The sequence below is a fragment of the Colobus angolensis genome, unplaced genomic scaffold, assembly GCF_000951035.1.
Source record: "Colobus angolensis palliatus isolate OR3802 unplaced genomic scaffold, Cang.pa_1.0 Scaffold236, whole genome shotgun sequence".
Lineage (NCBI taxonomy): Eukaryota > Metazoa > Chordata > Mammalia > Primates > Cercopithecidae > Colobus > Colobus angolensis.
In genome coordinates, this window is record NW_012115555.1 from 424,050 (window position 1) to 445,923 (window position 21,874).

General features: G+C 51.7%; 4 protein-coding genes across 11 annotated transcripts; 2 read left to right on the forward strand and 2 right to left on the reverse strand.

Moving 5' to 3' along the window:
- Window positions 1–888: 888 nt before the first annotated feature.
- On the reverse strand, window positions 889–5,095 carry GPANK1 (G patch domain and ankyrin repeats 1). Of its 6 annotated transcripts, none has more exons than XM_011944711.1 (4): window positions 4,673–5,095; window positions 3,632–3,797; window positions 2,641–3,365; window positions 889–1,517 (listed from the first exon to the last, which is right to left on the reverse strand). In XM_011944711.1, exons 3-4 carry the CDS (start codon window positions 3,264–3,266, stop codon window positions 1,073–1,075), a joined length of 1,071 nt encoding a protein of 356 aa, XP_011800101.1. In that variant the 5' UTR covers window positions 3,267–3,365; window positions 3,632–3,797; window positions 4,673–5,095; the 3' UTR covers window positions 889–1,072. The 6 variants fall into 6 exon arrangements, with proteins under 6 accessions (XP_011800101.1, XP_011800100.1, XP_011800096.1 ...); XM_011944710.1 differs by having other exon boundaries at window positions 4,384–4,674; XM_011944706.1 differs by having other exon boundaries at window positions 2,641–3,368; window positions 4,384–4,674.
- On the forward strand, window positions 4,001–8,890 carry CSNK2B (casein kinase 2, beta polypeptide). 3 transcript variants are annotated; one of them, XM_011944703.1, is made up of 7 exons: window positions 4,001–4,282; window positions 5,674–5,756; window positions 6,705–6,807; window positions 7,373–7,488; window positions 7,932–8,007; window positions 8,154–8,343; window positions 8,669–8,890. In XM_011944703.1, the coding sequence occupies exons 1-7, from the start codon at window positions 4,237–4,239 to the stop codon at window positions 8,757–8,759; spliced, it is 705 nt and encodes a 234-aa protein (XP_011800093.1). In that variant the 5' UTR covers window positions 4,001–4,236; the 3' UTR covers window positions 8,760–8,890. The 3 variants fall into 3 exon arrangements, with proteins under 3 accessions (XP_011800093.1, XP_011800094.1, XP_011800095.1); XM_011944704.1 differs by lacking the exon at window positions 4,001–4,282 and adding an exon at window positions 4,692–5,020; XM_011944705.1 differs by lacking the exon at window positions 4,001–4,282 and adding an exon at window positions 4,692–5,020 and having other exon boundaries at window positions 8,163–8,343.
- Window positions 8,891–8,892: 2 nt separating this feature from the next.
- LY6G5B (lymphocyte antigen 6 complex, locus G5B) lies at window positions 8,893–12,329 on the forward strand. Its single transcript, XM_011944702.1, has 4 exons — window positions 8,893–9,823; window positions 9,970–10,092; window positions 10,672–11,285; window positions 12,018–12,329. Exons 1-3 carry the CDS (start codon window positions 9,766–9,768, stop codon window positions 11,070–11,072), a joined length of 582 nt encoding a protein of 193 aa, XP_011800092.1. The 5' UTR covers window positions 8,893–9,765; the 3' UTR covers window positions 11,073–11,285; window positions 12,018–12,329.
- Window positions 12,330–15,219: 2,890 nt separating this feature from the next.
- Window positions 15,220–18,955, reverse strand: LY6G5C (lymphocyte antigen 6 complex, locus G5C). The gene is given in 4 exon segments (XM_011944701.1): window positions 15,220–15,605; window positions 15,608–15,652; window positions 17,687–17,854; window positions 18,835–18,955. Coding segments are annotated over 4 exon segments (447 nt in total). The 3' UTR covers window positions 15,220–15,492.
- Window positions 18,956–21,874: the final 2,919 nt, after the last annotated feature.

Below are 21,874 nucleotides of genomic sequence, written 5' to 3' on the forward strand. Positions count from 1 at the left end.
AAAAAAAAAAAAAAAAAAAAAAAAAAAAAAAAAGTGTACACAAATAGGTGTAATGAAAAAGCTTGACTTCAAGTTTAGATTTGGAGGCCAGAGTTCTGCTCCCAGTTCAACTAAGTGTACAAGCTTAATAATCGTGGGCCTTCCTATCACACTGGCCTCTTCCAGCAAAACCCTAACCCATTCTCATCTCTAGGGGCCTTCTTTGACTTCCCTTATTACCCTGTATTTTTGATAACATGGGCTGGGAGTGGTGGCTCATGCCTGCAATCCCAGCACTTTGGGAGGCTGAGGCCAGCAGATCACCTGAGGTCGGGAGTTCCAGACCAGCCTGGCCAACATGGAGAAACCCCATCTCTACTAAAAATACAAAATTAAACGGATGTTGTGGCGCATGCCTGTAGTCCCAGCTATTTGGGAGGCTGAGGCAGGAGAATCACTTTAACTTGGGGGGCGGAGGTTGTGGTGAGCCGAGATCATGCCATTGCACTCCAGCCTGGACAAGAGCAAAACTCTGTCTCAAAAAAAAAAAGAAAAAAAAAATTGATAACATGGCTGTTTCCCCCTCCAGCCATGAACTCTTTATGTCTTTACCTGTATTCTTGGCACATAGTATATGGACTTATGTTTGTGCAGTCAGTGAATTGGCTGTAGTCAGGGAACTCCTCTTGGGGGAATTGAGACTTGCATGGAGCTGGGCAATTCCTGGTCCAGGGGGGTTGAAAGAATAGGTGGGGCACTCCCAGGAGGGGCTGGGACCTGAAAGTGAACCCAGATTGGCAGGGAGGTGACCTTATCATGCCACCTGGAGAGGCTGCCCCTTCTGGCTCAGGTGGGACTTGCATGTGGCTCCCAGGCTTGTTTGGCTTCCTCAAAATAGCTTCCAGAAAAGTGAATAAACCACAAAAGGTTGATTTATTTATCACTCTCAGCCCGTCTCTCACAAAGACAGAGTCCACTGACCAAAAACTGAGGATCTGCCCCTGGGCAGATCCCAGAAAGGGGAAGTCAAAGGGCCCAGGTCAGAGGCCCAAGTTCAGACTTCAGCAGCAGACCGGGGTCAGACTTTACCAAGTCAGAACTCAAGGTTCATGTAAGTCCTTAGATCCCGCTCCCAAGCCCTGTCTTTCTCCTCCCTCCTTCTCTCCTCCTTCTGGCTCAGCGTGGCCACCCGAGGGGCTCTCTCCCTCCCAGCCACAGCTCGGGTATCCCAAGCTGGGAAATGTGTTACTCGGGGCTGGGGTGCTGATCTGTAGCCTAGTCCTTCCTGGTCCCTCTTGAGGACAGTGGGGATGGGGTTGGCACGGCCCTCACCCCGGGGTCCCAGTCCCATTCCTGGCTCCCAGCCCCCCCTCAGTAGGAGTTTGAAGCCCGGGCTGGAGATGGGCACCCCAAGTGGAAGGTTGGAAGGCTGAGGACCCTGGGACAGTGACAGCAGGTGAGCAGTGGATGTGCGGTGGTTGGAATCTTGGAAGTGGGTGTCACAGGTCTCACAGTACTGGAGGGAGGGAGTGGGAGACCTGCAGAGAAAGAAGAAAAAGCATTAACAGCAGGGGAAGGAAAAGGGGAAGAGTTGAGGCCTCAAGAGAGGGCTGGCAGGGTAGGAGAGGATCCTTTCAGCTTTTCTGCTAAGGAACAAATTGCTGGCTAGGCATAGTGGCTCGCACCTGTAATCCCAACACTTTGGGAGGCAGAGGCGGGCAGATCGCTTTGAGCTCGAGTTTGAGACCAGCCTGGGCAAAATGGCAAAGCCTACTTTTTTTTTTTTAAGAGATGGAGTCTTGAATCTGCTGCCCAGGCTGGAGTGCAGTGACATGATCTTGGCTCACTCCAACCTCCACCTTAGCGATTATCCTGCCTCAGCCTCCCAAGTAGCCAGGATTATAGGCACATGCCACCATGTCCCAGCAAAGCCTGCTTTCTACAAAAAATATGCTTGAGCCTGGGAAGTGGAAGTTGCAGTGAGCTGAAATCACGCCACTGCACACCAGCCTGGGTGACACAGTAAAACCTTGTCTCAAAAAAAAAAAAGACAAATTGCCTTCCTTCCTACTTAACAATGAGGGATCCAGGCTGGTCCAAAGGTGGTGGTGAGTTATCTGAAATGACTGTTCACTCAGTTACAGATCAAACTCCTTACTCTACTTTTCCCCTCCTTCTACTGCACTTGACTGGTCTTAAAAACAAATTTCTTTAAACCATTGTGGGACCCAGAGCAGAAGAGTTGAAAAGAAAAAATTGTAACCAGGCCTAGCAAACTCTTGGGCAAGGGGAGGGATACTAGTGATAGTGACTACAGCTAACATTCATATATTGCATACTATGCAGCATGCACTATTCTAGCATTTTACATATATTAACCCATTGAATCCTAACAACAATCCTTACTACCCCATTTCTAAGATAAGAAAACTGGAACATGTAGACATTAGGTTGTTTGCCCAAGTAAGTGAAATCAAGCTTTAAATCCAGGGAGCTCATGTTCATAATCACTTGACTATACTACCTTGTCAATCACTTGACAAGGTAGTATACACGAGGATAAGGAAAGAACTCCTCAGCACTGTGCTGGGGCCTCTGGTGTGGAGTGGCTGGGAGAGGCACAACACAATGAGACAGGGGTCTGAGCTGGTTTCCCCTCACCGGTTCTCTGGGCTCCTTGTCTCTCCATGGCTCTCCCTGACCATGCGGGCCACCTCAGGAAAGCCAGCTTCTTCAGCGAGCTGAGCCGCATCCCTGCCACCCAGCTCACAGACCCCCACCCAGGCAGCCCCACGGCCCAGGAGATAGCTCACAGCTGCCCCCTGGCCTGCTCGAGCAGCGCACATCAGTGGGGTCCACCAGAAGGCATCCCGAGCATTGATATTCCCCCCAGCTCCTCCTGCCTCATGGGGCTCCAGCAGTCTCCTAAGTTCTGCCAGGTCCCCTTCCTGGGCTGCCCGCAGTATCCGGTGAGTCATCTTATCTGCAGCCTCAAGGGATCTCCCTTGTCCATATCTTCCTGATATTCCTTGTGCCACTGCTCCTGCTGCAGCTGCCCCCATTATTCTTCTTTTCTTTCTCTTTCTTTCTCTGGCAGGTTCAGTCTGAGATCTCTGGGAGTCAGGAACGCTGCTCTCATCCCCAATAAGGGCCTCATAGAAAGCTCGGGCTGCAGCTCCATCCAGGGTGGACTCTGGCTCCTCGGGCTGTGGCTGCTGCTGCCCATCCTTCCAGAGGTCGCTGGGGTCAGTGGCTGGGGTGAAGGTGATGAGGAAGGGCCGGGACATGGCTTTTGGGAGAACTGAGAAAATGATACCAGGCAAGGGAAGGATGAGACAAGCAAGCCAAGCTCCTGGTGACTCTGTAGCAACCAGAGCCTCAGGGACCTGCTGGGATGAGAAAAAGTAGTCAAAAACACTTTCCTGCCGCTAAAGTGACCCCACAATTTAAGAATCTGCAGGGTCTAAGGGAGAGAGTATATGCAGAAAAACACGGAACCCTACAATACCGACTTTGCTCCTTAGTAAAAATTCATCAAACTCCATGAGACAGTCGTACAGAGGTCCTGCGTCCGGCCCCACCCCCATCCTTACCAACAATAAATACCAGCCTCTTTCTGAAACCACTTTCCCACCCCGTAAAACAGACATACCAGTAGGGAAAAAAAAAATCAAGTCTGGCCCTTTAAGTCTTCCGCGATCCCATTTCGGAGTTTCCTCTTCCCAAACAAAAATAGACAGGTCACTCCCTAGAAGATCTCGGGGAGAGGCTCTTATACGTGTTGCTCTGTAGCTTCCGTACCGCAAAATGGTGCTATTCTGATCAGCAGAGTTGACACAATCAAATAGCCACACGGCACGGAGACGCATGCGTGGCGACAACAAAAGCCACCACCCACATTACTTGATGGCTCAAGCGTGCGCAAAGCTCCCGGTTCAGTTTCCCGCGCTGGAACTTTTCCAATGGTAAACGAGCAGAGCTCCGCGCGCCCAGTTGGCGCGAGCGCTAGGATCTGTCGGTTGGGGTCCTACTTTTACATAACGCCCCCACAATGCCCTTCGCCTTCCTCAACGTGGCCCCCGCTCCAAGCCCATTTTCTGGAGCTAGGAATCCACTCTCTGGGTTAGGAAAGGCCCTCAGGAGGCGGAGGGAAACCTGTGGAATGCCGAGAAGCCGTGTAATGCAATAACGTCACGCCTGCCCCTCACCATTACTCTGACCAGGGTTCGAAGGTCACACTTAGAGATTAAGGGGGAAATGGAGACGTGCAAGGGGACGAGCAGAATGGCTGGCAACACCTCAGGTTAGCGCACTGGGCCGTTCTGGTTCTCACACCGCTCAGCCCAGCCCAGCCCAGCGCAGCCCACCCAACCCAAGTCCCTACGCACGGAGCCATAGCCGCGCCTCTCGCCTCATGAGGCCGGAGCTCGGAGTAAAACAGGAGGCCCGTCAAGGGTCTCTGGCGGGACTGACTCGCACTAGGGGCCCAACAGGCAATAAGGACACAGCGGATTGGCCAAGGATAGGCCAGTCCTCAGGGCAGCAGCACTGCGCCGGGACTAGAGGGCAACTGTGAGGAGAGCTGCGGGGAGGGGTCCAGCCTGGCTCCCTCCTTTCCCCACCCTAAGTCAGCCTCTTCGCCCAGTGAGCACACAACCGGGTTGCCCAGGCTCCCAGGATCCAAACGCCATACCTGGCTTCCGCTTCCGGTGGCTTCTCGTTGCGCCCCACCCGCAAGCGTCCTCCTCCGGGGCTTCGTGACAGCCAGGTCGTGCGCGGGTCATCCTGGGATTGGTAGTTCGCTTTCCCTCACTTAGCCGGTTTCTCTCTCTACCGGGGACTCCGCGTCCCGGCATCCACCGCGCCACCTGACCCTTGGCGCTTGCGTGTTGCCCTCTTCCCCACCCTCCCCAATTTCCACTCCCCCCACCCCACTTCGCCTGCCGCGGTTGGGTCCGCGGCCTGCGCTGTAGCGGTAGCCGCCGTTCCTTCGAAGTAGCAACTTCCCTGCCCCACCCCAGTCCTGGTCCCCGTCCAGCTGGTGAGTCTGAGGTCTTCGCTGCTCCTGGTCCCTTATCGCTGGGAGCCGCACATGGGGTCTCCGCACTTTGATGTGGGGGCGGGGGAGGAAGCAACCAGGTCCGGCAAGGAGGGAGAGGTGGCTTGAGGAGCGGAGGGGGGATGTGTGGAATCCGGTGAAAGGGACCTGACGGTCGCCCCTAACCCTTGAGAAAAGGAGAGGCCCGATTCTTGCTTGAGAATGATAAACTTGGAAACCCTTGGGAAAGGCGCCGGGGTCATGCAGAGACTTGCATTGGTAGGGAGTCTGAGTCGAGGTCCCTGCCGGAGTTGACACAGAGAAGAGAGGGCCCTGGCTTTCGGGAGCTCCAGGGACGTGGGTCGGGCTGGTGGGTCAAAGTATCTGTTGGCTTCTTTCAAGTGGTGGGACGCCAAAGAATGTTTAACTTCAAAGAAAAGGGACTGAGATGTAAATTAGAGGCTTCTTTGAAGTGGTGGGACCCCAAAGAATATTTAACTTCAAAGAAAAGGGACTGAGATGTAAATTGGAGGAGTTGGAGAGGAGGGCTTCAGAGTCTGGGATCCTTTAAGAAAGGGTGGTTCTAATGTGGGAGGAGGGAGGATACCCGAGGCAGGGAAGGAGAACTTGAGCTTTACTGACACTCTTTTTTCCAGCTGACGTGAAGATGAGCAGCTCAGAGGAGGTGTCCTGGATTTCCTGGTTCTGTGGGCTCCGTGGCAATGAATTCTTCTGTGAAGTGAGTTCTCTTCGACCTCCCTACTTGCTGGCTTCACATATCTTCCCACCAGACGTTCCTTCACATATTCCACTTCTACACTGTTCTCTTACATACTACTTGAAAACTTCCCATCAACGAAGAGTCCCCTCAATAACCCCCGACGAACCTGTGCTAAAGTGGCAAAACTGGGGCCCAAGTTCCGACTCTGCCACCCTCCCACAGGCAATTTGTGTCTTTTTCTTTATCTTTTTTTTGAGACTAGGTCTCACTGTGTCGCCCAGGCTGGAGTGTAGTGGTGCGATCTCGGCTCACTGCGACCTCTGCCTCCCAGGTTCAAGCGATTCTCCTGCTCCAGCCTCCCAAGTAGCTGGGATTACAAGTACCCGCCACCACGCCTGGCTAATTTTTGGATTTTTAGTAGAGACAGGGTTTCACCATGTTGGCCAGGCTGGTCTCAAACTCCAGACCTCAGGTGATCTGCCTGCCTCAGCTTCCCAAAGTGCTGGGATTACAGGCATAAGCCATTGCGTCCAGCCTGTATCTTTTATTACTAAAGTGGCACTGCTAGTACCTGTCTCAGCTGGCCGTTAGGAAAATTGAAATGCTATGTATTGAAATGTTTTGTTCAGAAACCATGCCGTTCAGCTTCCATCTTCCTCAGCCAGCTGAGAGGACAAAACTGGTTCCTAGAGATGGGGTATAGGAGTAGGGACAGAGATCTTGAAAAGAATGTTTAAGAAAAAGATTGCTGTACCTGCTTATCCTTAGAAAAGAAAAGCCAAAGCTTGATGGGAGGGAGTATAGGTAAACTAGGGAGAGACGCAAGTGCTTCTGCTGAGCTGGGAGTGAGAAACAAGCGGAGCAGATGCAGTTGTGTTGATGATAAGGCATCAGTTAGAGCATTTTGCCCAGGTCAAAGATGGGGATTTTGATAAGGGTTCCCTCTTGGCTTCCATGTCCTGACAGGTGGATGAAGACTACATCCAGGACAAATTTAATCTTACTGGACTCAATGAGCAAGTTCCTCACTATCGACAAGCTCTAGACATGATCTTGGACCTGGAGCCTGGTGAGGCACCCTCAGGGTTGTTGTGTGTGTGCATGCACTTTTTTTCTCTTCAAATCTATATTCACTTACTTGAATTTTGAAATTTCCTTTGGTTCTCTGATTTCTTTAACCCTAAATTCATGCTTTATTTTGATCCTCCACTTGACTGTGTCTAGTTTTGTGACATATATCATTTGTTCTCATGCTTTCTAAATCCACAATTCAGATGTTTTCCAAAATGCATTTCCTCATGGGTCTGGTTTGCTGTCTATTTCTCCTGCTTTGCACCTTCCAGTCTAGAGTTTCATCTTTTGCATTGACATTGTTGCAGTTATGTATTGAGGAGGGAGCTGGGAGGGAGAGCGGGGAGCAGAGGCTAAAGAGGTGTGAAGAGTAGACAGAGCTGTCTTGGGTTGGTGCAAGGGTCAGAAGCCCAGGTTTCTGGGTAACATGCTCAGACGTTGGATGGGAGAAGGCCCAAAAGTAGGTGCCAGGCGAACTGAATAGCCCGCAGCCCCTGGATATGGGCAGGGCACCTAGGAAAGCTGAGAAACAAGTGGTTGCATTTGGCCGGGCTGTGTTTCAGATGAAGAACTGGAAGACAACCCCAACCAGAGTGACCTGATTGAGCAGGCTGCCGAGATGCTTTATGGATTGATCCACGCCCGCTACATCCTTACCAACCGTGGCATCGCCCAGATGGTGAGGCCTCTCTGCTTCTACTTGCGCTCCTTCTGAGCAGTAAGGGACACAGGTTCCTGCAGCAAGAAGTCATGTTTAAGCCCTGTTTAAGGAAACTGGCTGAGAAGAGGAGAAGAACCCCAGGCTTGGGCCTGGGAATTGAATTCTGATTGGGGGTCATCCTGAAGGGATCATTTTCAGGGAGGGAGACAGTCCTTGAACAGAGAGTTGTGATAGACTGCCTCTTCCTCAGGGAACAAACAACGAATGGCTCTGATGGTTTGTAGCCTGCCTAATTGGAAGAAAGGCAACATAGGAGTTTGAGAGCCCATCTGGGCCAGTGAAGGGGCCTCTGGACAGAGGTGGGAGGAGTGGGAGACAGAGTGATATGGGTTGGGATGAGAAGGGAGTTGCCTCTTCTCTTCACACCTACCTGCCAACCCCTTCCATTTTATTCACCTCAGTTGGAAAAGTACCAGCAGGGAGACTTTGGTTACTGTCCTCGTGTGTACTGTGAGAACCAGCCAATGCTTCCCATCGGTGAGTGTTGAAGAAGGGAAAGGAAGGCACCTTGTGGCAGTCTTACGGGAAGGAGTTAGGGCTCAGCATGTTGGGGCCTGAGTCCTGAGGGGAGGTTAGGTAGGAACAGGGAGATACCTGGCCTGCTGAGTCTGGCTATCTCCCAGGCCTTTCAGACATCCCAGGTGAAGCCATGGTGAAGCTCTACTGCCCCAAGTGCATGGATGTGTACACACCCAAGTCATCGAGACACCATCACACGGATGGCGCCTACTTTGGCACTGGTTTCCCTCACATGCTCTTCATGGTGCATCCCGAGTACCGGCCCAAGAGACCCGCCAACCAGTTTGTGCCCAGGTAGGGAGCAGGGAGAGTCATTAAGGGTCAGAGGAAAGGCCCAAGATCTCCCAGAGAGAGGGAAGGACAGGGCATGGCCCTTTCTTGAGGCCTGCTTCTCCCAGAATCAGGGCATCTCCCTGCGGAGTGACTGTGGGAAAGTTATTTGATTGTGCTTCAGTTACCTTATAATAGAATGTTCTTGAGCTGAGAAATTGGGAGCCACTAGGCTTAAGCTCTGAGCAGGTCCATGGAGGAGTTCAGGTGGGGAAGTGGGAATGCAGGTGACTGGCAGGGTCTGGATGGGGCTCATGCTACTACGTCTCTGACCTCTGCCCTGGTCCAGGCTCTACGGTTTCAAGATTCATCCGATGGCCTACCAGCTGCAGCTCCAAGCCGCCAGCAACTTCAAGAGCCCAGTCAAGACGATTCGCTGATTCCCTACCCCACCTGTCCTGCACTTCCTTTCCTTTTTGCCACCCTTTCAGGAACCCTGTATGGTTTTTAGTTTAAATTAAAGGAGTCATTATTGTGGTGGGAATATGAAATAAAGTGGAAGAAAAGGCCATGAGCTAGTGTGCTGGTGCTTGCGGTTGGGGAAGGGAAGGTGATGGTGTGTTGAACTCCAGGGGCCCTCATGGCCCAGCCCACCCTCCCCAGATTGAAAACCAGGACAGATTTGTGCTCAGTGGATTGAGTGGTGGTTTTAGTGTAGAGTAGAACAGAATTCCTAGGACTGTGTGTGATGAAGTGCAAGGTCAAAAGGAAAAGACAGAAAAAGCATGTTTTAAAGATGAGAAGTATTTGGATACCTATGATTGTCTGTTTATACTGTAAGGTGCTTAATCAGCAACTCCATCTTTTAGTTTTAAAGAAAAAGTAGCCCTAAAGTCAGTATAACTAAGGGTGGAATGAGGTGGGACAAGGTCCAGAATTACTGCTCAGTGATGTCTGTGTGTGCTGCATCTGGTGGAGCTGGGACTGCTCACCTCAGAAGGATGGGGATGCTTGATTTCCAGGCCAGGTTGTCCCAGCACAGTGGGGACTCACCCTGTTGTATGAGGAAGACGGCACATGGTGGCAGAGATAGACACTAAGCCATGGACTTTCCAAGAGAGGGAGTAGGTCTTTGGAGGGTATGCAGGACAAAGGTAGACACTGGATAAAGAACCAGATAGTGCCCAGGTATTACCCCGTCTGGGCCATTGCTCCCACACTCAGGAACCAGACATTGTGGGTGAGGACATGCTGTCCCTCCTGCCAAGTTAATAACTTCCTTCCCAACCAGGATCCTGCCCCAAGCAGGAATATAGCTCTGCATTTACCGCAGCTCCTCAGACCTTGTCAAAACCACCCTGCAAGTCAGGATTAAGGAGCGTGGTCACAGGAAGGTGGGGTTTCAGGGCATCCCTCAGGAACTGCCCGTCTCCCCAGAATTCCATAATGAAGGCCCATATACTTGTAGGTGTGCTGGTCATGGTGGGCTTCACAGTGGGAAAGGGTAAGTGGGGCCCAGGGGCAGGGAGGGAGGAAGGGGTAACTGAGTTCAGGAAGGGGGTGGCATGTGGCCGTGGATACTCGGGCTTCCTACTGGCCCAGGGTATTTGAGAGTGACCCAGTGCCCCATCCCTCCTTCTGCCTCCCCAGTTCCTGTTCCCGACATCCGGACCTGCCACTTCTTAGAAGACCCTTCTGTAGGATGCATTTCAGGCTCAGAGAAGTGTACCATCAGCAGCTCATCCCCATGCATGGTGATCACCATCTATTATGGTAAATAAGGTCCCAGGAAGGGGCTGCTGGTGGGGCAGCCAATGGCTTGATCTTCTCTCCTCTCACAGATCAGGGCTGCTCTGGGCATGGGGTATAAGAAAGGAGGGGTTGACTGCAATGACTCATGCCTGTAACCCTAGCACTTCGGGAGGCTGAGGCAGGTGGATCACTTAGGCTCTAGAGTTCAAGACCAGTCTAGGCAACACAGTGAGACCCTGTCTCTACAAAACATAACCAGGCATGGTGGTGTGCACCTGTAGTGCCAGCTACTCAGGAGGCTGAGGTGGGAGATCTCTTGAACTCAGGCGGAGGTTGCAGTGAGCCAAGATTGTGCCACCACACTCCAGCCTGGGTGACAGAGCCAGACCCTGTCTCAGACCCTGTCTCAAAAAAACAAAATCTTGGAAGGAGGGGTCTAAGGTTCTAGGGGGCCAGCAGAGCTCACTTTTCTAGCCTCTTGAAGGAGTCTGGGTTAGAAGTCAGTCAGGTCTGGGTGAGGGATGGGAAAAGTCCGTAGCAGGGGTTCATGGACTATGGGAAGCTATTGGAAGGGGTTATCAGCTTTCCCCTCTCCCTCAGATGTCAAGGTTCGCTTCATCATTCGAGGCTGTGGACAATACTATTCCTACCACTGCCAAGAAAAACACAACACCTACTTCGCAGAGTACTGGTATCAGGCCCAGTGCTGCCAGTACAATTATTGCAACTCCTGGTCAAGCCCCCAACTCCAGAGCTTCCTGCCGGAGCCCCATGACAGGCCCCTGGCCCTGCCTCTGTCTGACTCCCAGATTCAGTGGTTCTACCAGGCCCTGAACCTCTCACTACCCGTCCCCAATTTCCATGCTGGGAAGGAGCCTGATGGCCTGGACCCCGTGGTCACACTGCCCCTGAACCTGGGCTTGTCTTTTGCTGAGCTGCGCCGCATGTACTTGTTCCTCAATAGTTCAGGACTTTTGGTTCTTCCCCAGGCTGGACTCTGACACCTCACCCTTCCTGAATTCCACTCTATGCAAGTATCTTTCTGTAACACCCTCAGCATCCTGCACTGCCCTCTCTGAAAACACCCACATTTTTTGGTCACTGCGATTTCTTAGGCCTCCCTCTGTTGTACCACTAGCATCTATATGACTTTGGTGTAATTTTCTCTCTCGAGCTTTGGTGCCATCTTTTTGTTTGTTTGAGACGGAGTCTCGCTCTGTCACCCAGGCTGGAGTGCAGTGGCATGATCTCTGCTCACTGCAACCTCCGCCTCCCAGCTTCCAGCGATTCTCCTGCCTCAACCTCTCGAGTAGCTGGGACTACAGGTGTGCACCACCACGCCCAGCTAATTTTATGTATTTTTAGTGGAGACAGGGTTTCACCATGTTGGTCAGGCTGGTCTCAAACTTCTGACCTCGTAATCTGTCCGCCTTGGCCTCCCAAAGTGCTGGGATTACAGGTGTGAGCCACCATGCCTGGCCGAGCTCTGGTGCTGTTCATCCCCCCAGAAAAGAATCTCTAGTGTGGATTCTGCCCAGACAGGCTGACCTGGGAAAGGCACAGTGGTTCTTCCATTCCTTCCCCATCTGAGTGTTCCAGTATCCCCCATTCCTCTCAATCCAGTCACCTGCCTATTTAGATCTAGCTCTGTTTCCCGTCTCTAAGACCCAGTACCAGACTGAACTAGCAGCAAGAAAAATGAGGAGGCCGGGCACAGTGGCTAACGCCTGTAATCCCAGCACTTTGGGAGGCTGAGGTGGGCAGATTACTTGAGGTCAGGATTTTGAGACCAGCCTGGCCAACACGGTAAAACCCGATCTCTGTTAAAAATACAAAAATTTGCTGGGTGTGGTAGCACACGCCTGTAATCCCAGCTACTCAGGAGGCTGAGGCAGGAGAATCACTTAAACCCACTAGGCAGAGGTTGCAGTGAGCCAAGATTGTGCCACTGCACTCCAGCCTGGGCGACACAGCAAAACTCTGTCTCCAAAAAAAAAGGATGAGGAATAGAATTCTCTGCAGACGCCCTGACTTGGCAATCTTGTGTCCCTGCCTCACTGTCTCCACCAACCCCGCCTGTCCTGGTCTTGTTCTGCCTTCTGTCCTCTCTTGTCAGTCTCTGGACTCCTCGGCCCCATTTCACCTCACCGAGTCCTGACACCCACCTCCCTAGGGGCCTGTGGGAGGAGAGGGAAGGGTTTGTTCTACTCAGCTCCATGTCCGCTGTTTCCCTCCACAATAAACTGGGACCGGGCTAAGACTGTGTCGCATTGTTCGTGGGGTCAGGCTAAGGTGTGGGCAGGTCAATGCAAATTAAAGAGGGCGCGGTGGCTCATGCCTACAATCCCAGCACTTCGGGAGGCTGAGGCAGGCGGATCACCTGAGGTTGGGAGTTTTGAGACCAGCCTGACCAGTATGGAGAAACCCCATCACTACTAAAAATACAAAATTAGGCATGGTGGCGCATTCCTGTAATCCCAGCTACTTGGGAGACTGAGGCGGGAGAATTGCTTGAACCTAGGAGGCCGAGGTTGCGGTGAGCTGAGGTCGCACCATTGCACTCCAGACTGGGCACAAGAGTGAAACTCTGTCTTAAAAAAAAGGCCGGCCGGGCGCGGTGGCTCAAGCCTGTAATCCCAGCACTTTGGGAGGCCGAGACGGGTGGATCACGAGGTCAGGAGATCGAGACCATCCTGGTCTACACGGTGAAACCCTGTCTCTACTAAAAAATACAAAAAACTAGCCGGGCGAGATGGCGGGCGCCTGTAGTCCCAGCTACTCGGGAGGCTGAGGCAGGAGAATGGTGGGAACCCGGGAGGCGGAGCTTGCAGTGAGCCGAGATCGCGCCACTGCACTCCAGCCTGGGCGACAGAGCGAGACTCCGTCTCAAAAAAAAAAAAAAAAAAAAAGGCCAGGCGCTGTGGCTTGCCTGTAATCCCAGCACTTAGGGAGGCCGACGCGGATGGATCATGCGGTCAGGAGGTCGACACCAGCCTGACCAATGTGGTGAAAGCCCATCTCTACTAAAAACAAATAACAACAAAAAAACAAATTAGCTGGGCATAGTGGCGCGTGTCTAATTCCAGCTACTCAGGAGGCTGAAGCAGGAGAATCGCTTGAATCCAGGAAGCAGAGGCTGCAGCGAGCTGAGATCATGTCACTGTACTCCAGCCTGGGCGACAGACCAAGACTGTCTCAAAAAAAAAAGAGAAACTCTCTTTAAACCAGAAAGACTCAGGAACTTAGAGCCACATCCCAGAGTCACCTGCTGCTGGGGCCCTGGACTCTTGCCATTCCTTAGTTCTTTTCAAGGATTCTGGCATCCAGGATGCCCTCTCGGGGGCCCAAGTTGAGGGGCAAAGTGTGAGAGCACTGATGTTGGGCTGCAGTGGTTGGATCTTCATGTTAATATTTTAATTTTGAAATAGTGCAAACGTATAGAAAGCAATGACGGATACAACTCAGCCTTTTCCATATACTGGATAAACATGCTGGACATAACACAGCTCTGAGTCAGGCTCAGTATTGAGCAGCAGGACTCCCAGATGAGTACAGCCAGGTGTCTGCCCTCCCAAGTCTTGCAGCCCAGTGCTTGGGTTATGAAACCTTTTTCTGAAGAGCAGTGCAGCTTTGTGGCTGGGAGGCCCAGTCCCAGCTCCTCTACCACTTGGGTACGTCAGTCTCTTCAGCCTCACCTTGGTCACCTGTCAGGTAGGGATAGTGCCTCAGATGATTGAGAAGACGCATGTAAATGTACATACATAAGTGGAAGTTAGGGCCTTTTTCCCCTCAAAAAAAATGTATTTGCCCTAGAGTCAAATGCATACACAATGTTTGGCTTTTTTTTCTAAGGTTCTTGCTATGTTGCCCAAGCTGGCCTTGAACTCCTGGGCTCCAGAGATTCTTCTGCCTCAGCCTCCAAGTATCTGGGACTACAGATGCACACCACCGTGCTCACCTGGCTGATTTACTTATTTTCAAACCTTTTTGGCAAAACATTCAGAAGCTTGCACATATCACAAGATGGATTTTTGTAAACTACACATCTGTGTAACCAGCCACAAAATCAGCATGAAGACATTTACCTGCAGCCAAACCTACCTCTGTTCCCCTCCCAGGAGCTCTTCCCAGCTCTCTAGGGTAGCCGCTGTCCTGACTGGTGGTAGTTTAGATGAGTTCTGTCTGTGCTTGATGGAAATGGTATCATAAAGCATCTCCTTTTATCTACAGTGTTTTGCACACGTGTTAACAAATCTCTGTGGCCTGTACTCTGATGGAGGACACCAATGATAATTAGATCATGAAGCAGTTGGAGTACAAAGAGAGGTACAAACCCTTAATGTGCCCCCCAACCCCCACCTTGCTAGGTCCACCCTTCTCCGTGACCTCTGACGTCAGTATAAGACAGAGAAAGGCCCAGGTTTATAGCAGGTCAACTTGGAAGACACCCTCAGAGGCTGAAGAACTTGGCCCAGAATTGAAGAGACCAGGACTCCAATAGGTCTAACGTCTCTTTGAGAGTGGCCTTCTCGGCTCAAGGGGGTGACTCAACGCCTGTAATCCCAGCCCTTTGGGAGGCCAAGGCAGGCAGATCACTTGAAGTCAGGAGTTCGAGACCAGCCTTGCCAACATGGTGAAACCCCGTCTCTACTAATAAAATACAAAAATTAGCTAGACGTGGTGGTATGTGCTTGTAACCCCAGCTACTCGGGAGGCTGAGGCAGAAGAATCGCTTGAACCTGGGAGGCAGAGGTTGCAATGAGCCAAGATCACACCACTGCACTCCAGCCTGGGCAACAGTGAGACTCCGTCTCAAAAAAAAAGAGTGGCCTTCTCGCCCACCTCCTCCTACCTCAGCCTGGTCCTTTTGCAGCCCCCCTCCCACCAACATAGCCCTCTAAACCCCTCCAGCCCCCGCACAGCTCCGGTCTGACAGCACTGCCGAGGATGCCCACTAACTTTCTGGCATTCACCATAGGAGGGCTTTCATTTCCTTTTCCCCTTTTTGTGTCTAGAACGAATCACATACCAAGGCAGGACAGGAGCAGACCTCAGCAGAGCTGGGGGCCCCTTACCTGCCCCAGGGTAGGGCAGTCAGGCAGGTGCGCCTCCCTCAGCCTTCACCTCCACCAGAAGAAAGAGACATACTAAACAGTTTGCACACAAATTTATTTGGGAGAAACATCCAGGGACTAAGGACAAGAGAGGAAACCTGGTAGGCGGTGGGGCTGGGGGTGCAGAGTGGGAGGAAGGGTGCTGCAGGGGCCAACCAAGAGGAGGAGCCAAGGCTGGGGTCCACTGACTGGAGGGAGCCAAGGAGGGCTGGTATGAGGGACTAGAAGTCCTGGACAAGCCCACACAGAAGTCAGGAAGGTGGCTGGAAACTGGTAGAATTTTACACCAAAGGTTGCTGCAGTCACACTAAGAAATATAGTGCCCTCTGTTTTGAGGGTCATTGCAGAAATCCAGGAAGCAGCATTGAGAGACTATCCAGAAGCCAGACACTGGAGAAATTCGGGTATTTGAACAATCATCTGCTCCTTACTTCGGCAGTCACTCACCATGACATCAGAATTGCTGCCTGGGGAGGGACCACAGGCACCAGTGATACGGAAGTCCCCAGGAAGAGCCCCAAATCTTCTCATCCCCTCACTCATAAGTCAAAAAAAGAAAAAGAAAAAGAAAAGATTCCTGTGGTTAGGCATGGGTGGACATGCCCAGTGTTCACCAGCCATGGAACTCCACTGAAGTTCCCATGCAAGGCTGGAGGAAAAGAGCCATTTGAAATGTAATGGTTGGAGGGGGAGTTGGGAGTTACTGAGCCAAGTGGGGAGAACTAGCACCATAGGACCACGTAAGAAAAAGCTGGGAAATGTTTTGGAAACTGGGTGGCAGGAAGGAGGTGTTTTGTCATTTATTTTTCAGATCAAAAGTAAGAGAATAAGATGATGTCTGCTGCTGGTATATGTAACAGGGAAAAATCTTTGTGCCTGCATCCCAAGAAGTCATGTACAGGGATGTTTGCTGCTGCCCTGCTTGAGAGAAATGACCGAAATGCCCATTAATAGTGGGATGGGGAAATCAGCTGTGATATGCCCATGCTATGGAGTAGTACACAGCAGGTCAATAAAACAAAGAAGCTGTTCACAAACTGATATTGGAACATTCAATTCCCCTAACTGTTAAGTGCAGAATAATGTTTACAGTGGGATGCTACTATCTTGTTGTGGGGGAGAAAAAGAGGTGAAAAAATAGTAAACAGCATACTTGTGCAGGGTGGAATGTGCATAAAAGATTGCAGGAGGGATCATCCACAGAGTAAAAAAAAGTGGTTACGTGTGCAGGGGAGCCAGGTGGGTTAGGGTAGTAGCGGGAGACTTTGGTTTGACAGTACTTTATACTCTGATATTTGACCCATGTCTGTGCATCGGCTATGTTAAAAGGGTAATAAGAGGATTTGAATACAGGCTGCTGCATGCAGTGGTTGTTGAGACCACCATCTCTGGAGCCATCACAAATTCTGGCTCAGCATCTGTGAGACTCAGGCAAGGTTATGACCTTTCTGCACCTCAGTTTCCTCATCCGTAAAATGCGGATAGTAGTAATACCTGCCTCAGCGGATTCCAAGTGTTTAGAATAGTGCCTAGCACATATTATGGTTACGTTTTTGCTAACTTAAGGAAGGTGGGGGGGGGGGGTCGGTGGAAGAGCAGGCATCGGGAAGGAGTCAGTTTTCAGCGAGGGAGATGTCCAATGGCCAACGGGATATGAGGAGAGTAGTTTGACATAATATTCAGATTCAGAAGGAAGTGGTATGTGGCTGCTGGTTGAAGCCAGCAAAGCAGATAAAATCCTCTGAGTATATGAAGTGGGAACACAGCTAAGGACCAAACCCTGGTGAACATGAACCACTAAGGGTCAAAGAGAAAACACTCCATGAAGGAGACTGAAGAAGCAGTGGAGGATGCAGGAGAAGAGCAACACCAGCAGTAACTGCAGACAGATGGGGGAGCAAGCAGCTTGAGGACAGGCAAGGGCATCTGGAGATCTGGAGGGTCCCCATCAAAGCTGCACACCTTGAAAGGGTGGAAGCTATTCAGCTACAGATTGAGGAGAGAAGGTAGTGGAAGTAGAGACAGAGTGTGGCTCTGAAGAAAAGGAAAGAGAGGCTGGGCGCGGTGGCTCATGCCTGTAATTCCAGCACTTTGGGAAGCCGAGGTCAGTGGATCACCTGAGGTCAGGAGTTCGAGATCAGCCTGGCCAACATGGTGAATCCCTATCTCTACTAAAAATACAAAAAATTAGCTGGGCGTGGTGGCGTGCACCTTTAATCCCAGCTGCTTGGGAGACTGAGGCACAAGAATTGCTTGAACTGGGGAGGTGGACATTGTAGTGAGCCAAGATTGCGACACTGCACTCCAGCCTGGGTCACAGAGCAGCAAAAATAAAAATAAAAATAATAATAATAATATAATAATAATAAATAAAAATTTAAAAAGACGGGATTAGAGCAGTGTCTTATGGGATTATGGGAAGACTTGGGGTGCAGCTTAGGAGGCTGAGAGAGTTTCAGTTTGGGAGAATGCTGGGCCCACGACAGGAGAAGGTCACTTACTGTTCTTTATGTGGAGAGTGATGCAGCTGCTGCCAGCCGGGGTGAGGCAGATGTCAGATCCCAGAAGGCACCCTAACTCCTTGGTCTCCAAGAGGCATCGGTAGCAGCGCAGGTATTTGGGGAATGGAAGTGGTTGAGGGGGTTCCCAATTGACAGGAACAAACTTACCTAGAACAGAGAGAAGTGCTGACCCCACTCACACCCCATTCTCTCTCACACCCCACCACTGTCTGATTCCAGGCCACTCAACCCCACTGCTCCCTCCCTTCCTATCTCAGAAAACCATCAAAGCTCCAATTCTCTGCTTCCTTCCCCAACTGCATACACATACATCCCCCTTTTCCTCTGGTCCTAAGGCCAGACCACACGTTGACAAGTCCCCAGACCCAGCAGAGCACTTGGTATGAGGCAGAGGAAAGTGCTAAACGAACACTTTGAATCCCTATGTGTCTGTGGCTGGTGCTTTGCAGCCAAGTGGGGAGCCCAGCAGGCTGGACTCAGTCTTGTTCTATCCTGTGGATTCTGATTCTCTCATCCAGTACACTCCCTAAACCTCCCTATTCCATGTTGCCCTCAGATCTGGAGAAGATTCCTTCAGTATCTCTGTTCAGGTCACTGCTATGAAGTGAGACAGCTCTGGGGTGGTCACTAGAAATCTTCAGAGGCCGGGTGCGGTGGCTCATGCCTGTAACCCCAGCACTTTGAGAGGCTGAGGTGGGCAGATACCTGAGGTCAGGAGTTCAAGATCAGCCTGGCCAACATGGCAAAACCCCGCCTCTACTAAAAATACAAAAATCAGCTGGGCATGGTGGCTCGTGCCTGTAATCCCAGTTACTTGGGAGGCTGAGACATGAGAATCGCTTGAACCCAGAAGGTAGAGGTTGCAGTGAGCCGAGATCTCACCACTGCTCTCCAGCCTGGGAGACAGAGCAAGACTCCATCTCAATCAATCAATCAATCAATCAATCAATCTTCAGATTGCGTATCAGTTCATGAGCAGGCATTCCCCACCAAACCCATCCATTCCATCTCTCCTCCTGCATGGGTTTACCTGAGCATCCTGGACAAATGTACCCAGAAGCTTGGTATCTGTGGATTTCTCCATCCAGCAGGCCAGGAGACCCTTCTGAACCCCTGGAACCACTTACCAAACACCAAGCTCATCATAACCAGCACTATTAAGAGGACGGTGTACAGGGCTTGGAGGCTGCTGTGGAAGCACATGGGACCCAGATTCTGGCTCCCTGCAGGGTCTGCCATAAAACGCATGACTGCCTGCTGGCCTCCAGTTTGGGCTTATATTGGTGGAAGAGAGGTTGGCCAAGAGGAAGGAGAGAGGCAACACCAACTCAAGGTGGAAATCAGTGCCAGACCAGCCAGAGGGGCAGAATGTTCTCACCCACAGCCACTCTGGGGCATAACATCCTGCTTGAGGGCAGGGGCCCAGCAATAGGGGAATGAGAAAGGGAACTTTCTTTCCTATTAATTGGACAGATGTTTATTGAATCACTGCATCACAATCATTGTATCTTGGGGATACAACCGTGCACAAAGTCTCCACCCTCACAGGGCACAGTCTAGTAGGGGAGACAAGTCAATCGTCAATGATGTGGGGAGGGCAGAGTGCTGCCAGGAGCACCTCGACAGTTAAACCACTGACCTGAGGGATTTCGGCAGAGGAGTAACTTGATCGGATTTCTGTTTGTAAAAGATTGCCATGGCTGCACATTGCATTTGGGTCAAGAGTGGAGGCCGCCGGGAAGTACCACGCTATTCCCAAGTCCGGTCACAAGATGGCGGACTGGTCCAGGAGAAGATGGGCAGGGACGAGGAGGCGGGGCTACTGAACCTGAGATACACTTAGAAGACTGGACAGATTTGCTGTTGGACTGAACGAGGGATGAGGGAACAGGGGTAGGCTTGCACAAAGAAGTGGTACCATTATTCCGAGATAGGAAACGTGGTCCATCTCAAAAGAAAAAAAAACAGTAAACAAACAAAAAAACACACCAGAAAATAGGGGGTGCCCAGTCCCACTTCTCATACCCTGGGGACACCTGTCAGACATCCCAAAACGAGGACACCTGGATCCCAAGCGATACGTACTTAGCTCAGTGTCCCCTTGGGGTTCCGGGAACCCAGCGCCTTCCCCCACCTCATCCTTTTTCCTGCCCCACCTAAGTTCAGCTGCGGCTCAATGGGCCTGATCTCCGGTGCCCACAGAATCTGGCGCTGCGCGTTCGCTCTCCGCGCCTGACAGCACCTCAGAGCTCCGGTAGGACGCGGGGGTGGCCCCCTGCTCAAGCTCTGTTCCCTGGGGAAGAAACCTGGGAAGTGCGAACCGCAGGTCGGGACCCAAGCGTCTAGCCCCAGCGGACATCCAGAGCCCGAGGCGGCTCCCCAGAAAGGCGGCGCCGTAGCGCCACCCCACCTCCCAGGTGAATTCTGGAGACCGCGGCCCGAGGCGTCTCATCCGTTTTCTCTGCTGGGGACCCGCTGGGCTTCCTAACCTCGCCTACTCGGTCCCCACCCCGCCAGCTCAGTCTTTTTTTTTTTTTTTTTTTTTTGGGGAGGAGTCTCGCTCTGTCGCCCGGATTGGAGTGCAGTGGCCAGATCTCAGCTCACTGCTAGCTCCGCCTTCCGGGTTTACGCCATTCTCCTGCCTCAGCCTCCCAAGTAGCTGGGACCACAGGCGCCCGCCACCTCGCCCGGCTAGTTTTTGTATTTTTAGTAGAGACGGGGTTTCACCGTGTTAGCCAGGATGGTCTCGATCTCCTGACCTCGTGATCCACCCGTCTCGGCCTCCCAAAGTGCTGGGATTACAGGCTTGAGCCACCGCGCCCGGCCACCAGCTCAGTCTTGACTCAGAAACTCAGTGTTTTTACTTTTAGGATCGTTTGGCTGTGGGTTAGGGGCGGAGAGCGTCCTCAGCGTCCAGGAACGATACCACCTGCTCCAATTTCCCGTCTGGAGGTTCTGGTCGGTCGGTCGAGGCTCCGAACTCGGGTTCCCTGCCACCTCCCAGACTATCCAAGAACTATCGAGTCTCAGGATGATAACAGGGAAGATGGGACGAAACAGACGGGAGAGGCCCTCCCAAAAAGACTGAGGGAAGAAAGAAATATGAGAGGCAACAGGCACGCCACTGAGCACTCCCTAAGAGCCTTGGAATCAATAAATTTAAAAACTATATTACAGCCGGACTGCGGTGGCTCACGCCTATAATCCCAGCACTTTAGGAGGCCGCGGTGGGTGGATCACCTGAGGTCAGGAGTTCGCGACCACCCTGACTAACATGGTGAAACCCCGTTTCTACTACAAATACAAAAAGTTAGCCGGGCGTGGTGGCGCGCACCGGCAGGAGAATCGCTTGAACACAGGAGGCCGAGGTTGCAGTGAGCCGAGATCGCGTCATTGCACTCCAGCTTGGGCAACAAGAATGAAACTCCGTCTCAAAAAAACAAAAATAACAACAACAAAAAACTGTATTAGGCTGGGCGCAGTGGCTCACACTGGGCGCAGTGGCTCACAACTGTAACCCCATTACCTTGGGAGGCCAAGGAGGGAGGATCTCTTGAGCCCAAGAGTTGGAGACCAGTCTGGGCAACATAGCCAGAACCCATCCCTACAAGAAAAAGTAAAAACAATTAGCGGGGCGTGGCAGCGTGTGCCTTTAGTCCCAGCTACTCGGGAGGCTGAGGTGGGAGGATCGCTTGAACCCAGGAGGTCGAGGCTGCAGTGATCACGCCACTGCTGTCTCAAATAACAATGATAATACTTTAAAAATAAAATAAATTGGCCTGGCCCGGTGGCTCATGCCTGTAATCCCAGCACTTTGGGAGGCCGAGGTGGGGGGATCATTCGAGGTCAAGAGTTTGCAACCAGCCTGAGCAACATGGTGAAACCCCGTCTCTACCAAAAATACAAAAACATTAGCCAGGTGTGGTGGCACGCTCCTGTAATTCCAGCTACTCGGGAGGCTGAGGCACGAGAATCGCTTGAACCTGGGAGGCGGAGGTTGCAGTGAACCGAGATCACATCACTGCACTCTAGCCTGGGCAACAGAGTGAGACTCCATCCTAAATAAATAATAAAATAAAATAAAATAAATTGGATTAGAGAAAAGCCAGAGTAGTGGAGAACTGGGGAGGAATGCCGGGCACCTACATAAATGTCTTGAATGAATGA